The sequence below is a fragment of the Passer montanus genome, unplaced genomic scaffold (genome assembly GCF_014805655.1).
Source record: "Passer montanus isolate IOZ18808 unplaced genomic scaffold, ASM1480565v1 scaffold12, whole genome shotgun sequence".
Taxonomy (NCBI): Eukaryota; Metazoa; Chordata; class Aves; order Passeriformes; family Passeridae; genus Passer; species Passer montanus.
This window is the reverse complement of record NW_024358722.1, coordinates 12605524-12612427: the sequence shown is the minus strand read 5'-3', so window position 1 is coordinate 12612427 and position 6904 is coordinate 12605524. Positions and strand designations below refer to the sequence as shown.

The following is a 6904-nucleotide window of genomic DNA, read 5'->3' as shown; positions in this document are numbered from 1 at the left end:
ATCCCTCCCCACACAGCTGAAGAACAACTCTTAGCTATGACACACATGGAAAGCAGCCTGGGTTTTTTCTGAGCTGATTAAAATCAAAGAATACAATTCAAGTGATGTTGTCACTTTGGAAAGACAAGTTTACTCTTCCCCTGTCTGTACACTGCACAGTGCAGGGACCCTGCACGAAGGGGCCATCAGGCAGCAGGGAGCACAGCAATGCCAGGACATCAGCAGTGCCAGCAGCTTCTGGAGCCTCTCTGGCAACAAAGGCACCTGGTGCCGCTTTCCTGTACGTGCCAGTGAGCACGGGAAGTTTTGTACAGCAAAGTAACATCAGCAGCCTCCCCTTGTGCCCCAGCAGGGCTGGTGGCAGGAATACTCACGATTTATCTCTCCTGCAGGCCCGTCTCTGAGGGCTACCTTGCCTCCGGCGAGGGGACAGCGACTTACCCCGGGGTCTCTCCTTCATTGGAGAATGGGCACTTGAGGGTTTCAGAATCTGTGAGAGATGGGGGAGGGAAGGAAGTGGCCTTCAATAAAGGCAATGATTCACTGCAAATAAAAATTTAAAATAAAGGGCCTCATACAGTAGCAGGGAGGCACACAAAGAGCCTTCAGTCCCTTGGGGCTTATTCAAACCTTGCCCAGGTTAAGAGGAACTCAAAGCTGTTATCATGTGATAGCTGTTCAGGGGCCCCCTGCAAGAATTAGTTGGTGTCACCAGTTCAGTTCCCAGCTGAATACTGTCTCATCCACAGCTTTCTTCAGAGCTGCCAACAGCAATAGATAAGAAAAATGGCTTTGAGCCTCAGCTGAAAGAAACTCAAGCAGCCACATCACCCTCTCCAGCTTTTCTCTCAACAAACAGAGGTGAGCAACTCTTAGGCTGGCAGCTGAACTCTGACAGTGAGGCTTTTCAGTAGGTCTCCAACTTGCCCCCATCCTCCAGGCTCTCCAACATCAGAGGGCCATCAGCATTACACTCACACTCTGGACTGCTTTTAAGACCTGATCCTCCAAACTCAACCCACTCACAAAGAAGGCCTCTGAAATCTGTAGTAACTCAAGGGAAAGATCAGATGCAGGGCCCTCAGTCTAGAAGGGTTCAGGAGTGTGGTCCTGACCCTGAGGCACTCACCAGGACAACACCCAGTGTCACAGCTCAGTGCTGTGGTCCCTCTATCAAAAACAAGTACAAAATTCAGTAAGTCATCCACCCATGTGAACTCCTTCAACTCGAGCCTGCTTCAGCTATTTGCTCTCTGGATAGTATTAAAAGCGCATGAATAGAGAAGAAGATAAAAACCCAAACTTAATTACATCAGTAATCAAGGCCATATGCTTAAGGTGATAGCACGGTACAAGGTGGCCCTCAAAACTCCTTGGCAGGGCAGGAGAGATGGCAGCAGAACATAGGGGCTACGATGCCACTGGCAAGGCTCACCCCAAGGTCAGGGCAAGGCAGCAGGTGCCTCAGCCAAAAAGGCACATGGCTGCTACGTAGGAGCCGTCCTTTAGCAGGGAAGGGGGTGAGAACCCAGAATAACTTGGACACCATGCCACATACCTCTGCACAAGAGCCAGACCCATACTTAGCAACACACCTGCTCTGCTCTCACTGCTGGCAGCCAGCTGGACAGGCACCAAATCTGCTTCCACCGTGACCACAAACAGCTCCTCACCCATGCCAGGCTCAGAGGCACGGTCAGGAACACCCCTCATCTCCAAGGGCAGCCAAACCCTCCAGGCCCCTGGCAGCCTGCCTTCAGTCCAACCAGCCAGCAGGGAAGTCTCTCAGGGAGTCACTTTACTCGCCTTTCCCACATAACCTATTCTGTGATTTAGCTGAGGGTAGTAGACAGCAGTCCCCTGGCATGTCCTGAAAGGAGAGGCAGCCACTGACACAGACGTCCCATGGCACCTCCTGCAGCTCAGGTGGAAAGCACAGACCCCCCCTACCTGCAACTGGGCCACTCTTCCCAGCAGTTCCAGCCCAGCCATGCTGATTCTTCCCAATCACCTTCTTCTGGAGTCACTGAGGAAAGCAAACTGGGCAACAGCTCCCTGATAGCCAAGAACAAGTATGGGTTCAAGTGTTTCCCAGGCTAAAGGGGAAATCCTTCAACTAAATAGCTGTAAGGGCTTGAAAGCACACCAAAAATCCTGGGAAGCAGCACCAAGAGAGATGCAAGCACCCTCCCAGCACACCTGATACCTGCATGATCTCAGGCTGACACACAGCGAGATCCATCTCTGCAGGATGGGACAAGGCACAGGTGCCTCCTGAGCCCAACACCCAGGTGCACAGACCTACCTTCATCCTCATATCCCTGGCAAACTTCTCCAGCTCCTTTCTGACTTCTGTGCGCATCATTTTGGACACGTTGAGGACCAGCTGTTTCCACTCGATGGGCTGGAAGCTGTGCGGTTCGTGCGGGACGTACAACCCAATTTTGACTTTTTTGACTGAATGCAAGTACTTTTTATAGGAGTCTTCAAATTCGAAGATGAGGTCACTCAGAGTTCGGTAAGTGAGAGGTTTGTCCATCAGGTCCGATCGCCTGCTCATGCCCAGCGAGCCGTAGCGGCCGTTGCAGTAAATCCCAAGCACCACGTGATGAAAATAGTTCCCTGAGAAGTGGGTTTTAAAGCTGATGGGGAATCGTTCCACGGAGGGCTGCCCGTTTGTTAGGTAGCTGGGGTGCACTGCATCAAGGCAACAACGGTGCTGGGAAAGCAGCAGATACAACCACACCTGTGAGACATCTTCAGCAGGTTTGGGGTTTTTAACTGCCAGGGCAAAGGGCTTTCCTGTAAACACAAGCTTATTCTTGTTGTGCCCAGATACAGCCAGTGCTGCCAAAGCCCATTTCACTGCTTGGGAAATAAGATGCAATGGTTCAGATGGGGAAGGGCATGACTCTTAAGCACACTTAGGGAAAAGATAAAAAACCACAGCACTGTTCAGGTCAGCACACCCAAAGGGAGACTACCCTCCCTAGATCTGTGGAAGCTCCCCATTTGATACCTACATCAAACTCCCACGCTTCCAAAGGGAAAACCGTCTACCTCCCTTTCTTGAGGGTTTGATACAACTTAGTTCACTGAGCCTCATTTGCTCATGTCTTCAAATAGTACCAAGAAATTTGCATTTATTCCTCGCCAACATGACAGTCTGCCTTTCCTTCTGTAAACTGGTCTTCGACATTGCCACTCCTCATATAGAGTGTTTTAGCATGTTACCCTTGAAACACATTGCTGAGAGGACCCAAAGGAAAGGTCCAATAATTAATTAGATAAGCACAGAGGCATGGTGAGAAACAATGCTCTTAAAAAGAAAACGCTGTCCCTGGAATCACTGACTGGCCATTTCAAAGGCACCACGTGCAGAGGCCAGGACCAAGCTCTGTGCCAGTGCAGTGTGTGATCTCAGTGGGGAGCTACGTGCAGCTCACCTCCTAGGGAGGCTGCTGGCCCGTGCCAGGGAAAGGACAGGCTGAGAATCCCTCACACAAGCAGCTCTGCGTCAGCACCTACGTTGCATGCAGCTCCCTGCTGCTAATCCTGGGACAGCTGAAACTCACCCTGGCTCCACGTGCTGGCACCTGGCCCCTGGGACAGCAGGTGCCCTGCCCTCTGCAGCTGAGGCCCCCACCCACGCCTGGGGAATGGAGGAGGGATGACCAGAAAAGGCTGTAGCAAAGCTCTCCAGCCTGGGATTACTCCAGCCAGAGGCACCTGCTGTAACCTTGGAGCCATCCTTTGAGTCAGCTGGTCATGGTGCTGCCACTACAAAATACACCAGCCCAAAAGGCAGCACTGCCAGGATAGTGTCGGGGCATCCTGACAGATGGATGAGTGGGCTCAGTTCCCACTGAAGCTGCAGGAACCTGCTTTGTCCAGGATTCTGCTCTGGGGATCTCCAATATCCCCTCTTCTCCCTACCTCATGCCCAAAAAGGAGGTATTTAACAGCAGTGCAACAAGAGGCACCACAGAGCTGAGATATCCTGGGATGTTATTGTGACCAGCCTTCCTCCCCTGCCTCCATAGCATAGCTGCCAGACAGCTGCTGGGAAACTGAGAGCACAAAAAAGCTTTTGTATCAAGACTGTAAAACACAATTTGGGCTCCGTTCTGGCTCTGCCCAGCTTGACATGCCACCACCTCACCACCAGTGTGACTCCCTGGGATGATGACCCCTGCCTGCACCCCACATTTCACTTCTTTGTTCCATAAGGTTGCATGAAAAGCATCCAGTGGCTCTCATCTGTCTCTAAACCATTTTCTCAGGGGGATACTTCACCCAGTGTTTGTTGAATAAGAGATTCGTGAACTGCCCAGAATCTGAAGTCAAGAGCAAGGAGTTTCACCAACAAACAAAAAAAAAAAAAAAAACCACCACAGGAAAGAAAAACACATTGACACAGAACTTTCAGAACAGCCACAGGGAAGATTTTCAGTTCCACGTCAAACTTGTTTAGCTGTATTCAGTGCTAGATGTCATCAGCTTTAGCAGCCTGGAGAAAATGTGTTAGAGGGTAAAGGAACAGACAACACTGTGGGCTCAGCTCACGCTGCACTCCACTGGCTGTATGACCATGAGTGTGGAAGACTGTGCACAGCAGAGCACAGACCTCCCTATCACCCAGCCAAGGCCACAGGCACCCACCTCCTGCCCCACTGCCATCAAACGCAGACACCCTGCAGTGACTGTCAAAGCCTGCCCCAACGTCACCTATGCAGAACAGAACCAGCTCTATTTGCCTTAGATGGTCTCACTGGATCACTGCTGCTTAGGACTAGCTTCTCCAAGAAAAATACCCTCACCCCACCATCAGTAGATGACTTATAATTAAAGATTATAAATACACTGCAAGGGCAGAATGGGGCCCAGCGCCATTATGTCAACTGGAAAACTCAGCACACACTCACCTCATTTAAAAGGTCACCTTGCTTTGGGCCTTAAAAGATGCATCCTGTGTACATCAAAGTCGTGTTACAATAATTTGTGTCCTACAGACCGATTCCTGCAAAAGCCCATTGTATTTATCATTCTGTGTAGCTGAAAAAGCACTATCTTTTATTAACACCTGTGAAGCTTTCAAACATCACCACTATTTTTCCCCCTCATTATGAAAGGGTTTTCACTCTGCTCCCCAAGCGCCTTTCTGTTAAGTCCATACAAAGCTTTGGTGGCCACCCGCCACACATACACACTTCTGCCACAAGGGCTCACAGAAGTTGCAATTTAATCTCATTAAATACTTAGTAGGAGTAAAAGAATCTTTTGAGGGCAGAAATTACCCACCATCAAATAACCCAGCAACAACTGCTGTGGAAATTAACCTTTAGGTACAGGTTGCTTCTGCTGAGGGACTGGTTAATGAGAGTCCCACCCGAGATGAAATACACAGCAAATGGGCTGGAAAGGCACGTCAGATCTTCCCCTCTGTCCATGCATCATTATTATAGCTTTCCTTTCTGCTCTGCCCAAGGAGACTGTATTGTGGCAAACAAAAGGCAAGCACATAGCAATGCTGCAGCTGTAATCACACTTCTGAGCTGGGACTGTAACTGCAGGATGGAGAGTCAGGGAGTGAATTACATGTCACAATAGAGAAGCAGTGCAGAGGGCAAAAGCAGCTGCAGCAAAGCTCAGTGGCCTCCTAATCCTGGGTCTCTTGACAAGCAAGATGATGGAGCCAGGCTCTTCTCAGTGGTGCCAACCAACAGGAGAAGAGGCAGCAGAGCAGAAACTGAAGCACAAGAAACTCACAGGCCAGGCACAAGAGAGTCCTAGCAAATTGGTAACATCAGCCCAGAGTCCAGTCACTAGAGGGATTCTGCAGGGCTTCATCCTCAGCCCAAGTCTCTTCAACATCTTCATTATAACACAGACACAGAACTCAAAGGAAGTCTGGGGAGAGCACCAAACTGAGAAGAGCTGTTGACTTTCTCAAGGGCAGACAGGTGCTGCAGAGCGACCTCAACAAATTGGAGAGATGGGGAACCACCAACCAACCACACAGGGTTTAACAAGAGCAAGTGCTGGAATCCATACCTGAAAAGGGGGAGTACTTCGTATCTTAAGAGCCCAGCAAGGGTGTTTGGCTGAAGTCTGGTCAAGATGAGCACAAAAAACTACAGGATGTCTGGTTCTCCCCTCTCCTGCCACTCCCATGGGCTGGGGTCATAAGCAAGTGCCACTGGGCAGCAGCGAGCTGGAGGGATGGCAGCAGGCTGGGGAGCAAGGAAGCAGTTCTATCTCTTAGCAACACTGAAGCTGCTAGCACAGAGCAGCATGTGAAGCAGGAGAAAAATAAATCTCAAAACCATCAATAAGGCTTCAGTAAAACCAGAAGAGCTGGTTTTCCAAGCAACTGCTCAGAGGGCCCCCAACCAGCAGCAATAAACACTTAGAGAGGTTTCCAGCAGGAGTCAAATAGCGTTTCCCATGGGCTTGGGATTGCTTACTGTGAGGCAGAGTGCTACTGAGCCCACAGCTGGATGCTGTCTACACAGAGGGCCCAGAGTTCCCCCTGGCAGCTCCAGACTCCATGTAGGAAAGGCTCAAGCAACTGGTTCAGCTTCCCAAAGTGGGACTGCCAGGGTGACATCCCTTAGACTGAGAAACCTACTCTCCAGTGCCTGGCTATGGTGAGAGGTGGGACTGTCATGGTCTAATCTTTAGATAATGTAAGCAATTAAAAGCACTCTCTCAGTTCTTCTCAGCCATCACAGGGGCTGTAGACATTCAGCACCATCTTCATTTCCCATATTTCAGTTAGCAAGTAGTCAAGCTGCAGACAAGCATGCAGGAGGCAAAGAGGAGCACTACACAGACATCAATGTCCTGCAATGACTGCAAGAAACTCTCCCCCTTACTGAAAACCCTCACTTCCAGCCCATGG

At 50.2% G+C, this 6904-nt stretch overlaps 1 protein-coding gene across 1 annotated transcript in view; it reads right to left on the bottom strand.

Moving 5' to 3' along the window:
• VASH2 (vasohibin 2) overlaps window positions 1–6904 on the bottom strand; it is a 35343-nt gene that overhangs the window by 7574 nt on the left and 20865 nt on the right. Inside the window, exons 5-6 of the mRNA XM_039697676.1 lie at window positions 2306–2687; window positions 375–490 (exon numbers count right to left, since the gene is read on the bottom strand). Coding sequence (XP_039553610.1) covers window positions 375–490; window positions 2306–2687 — 498 coding nt within the window. The remainder of the gene's footprint in view (window positions 1–374; window positions 491–2305; window positions 2688–6904) is intronic.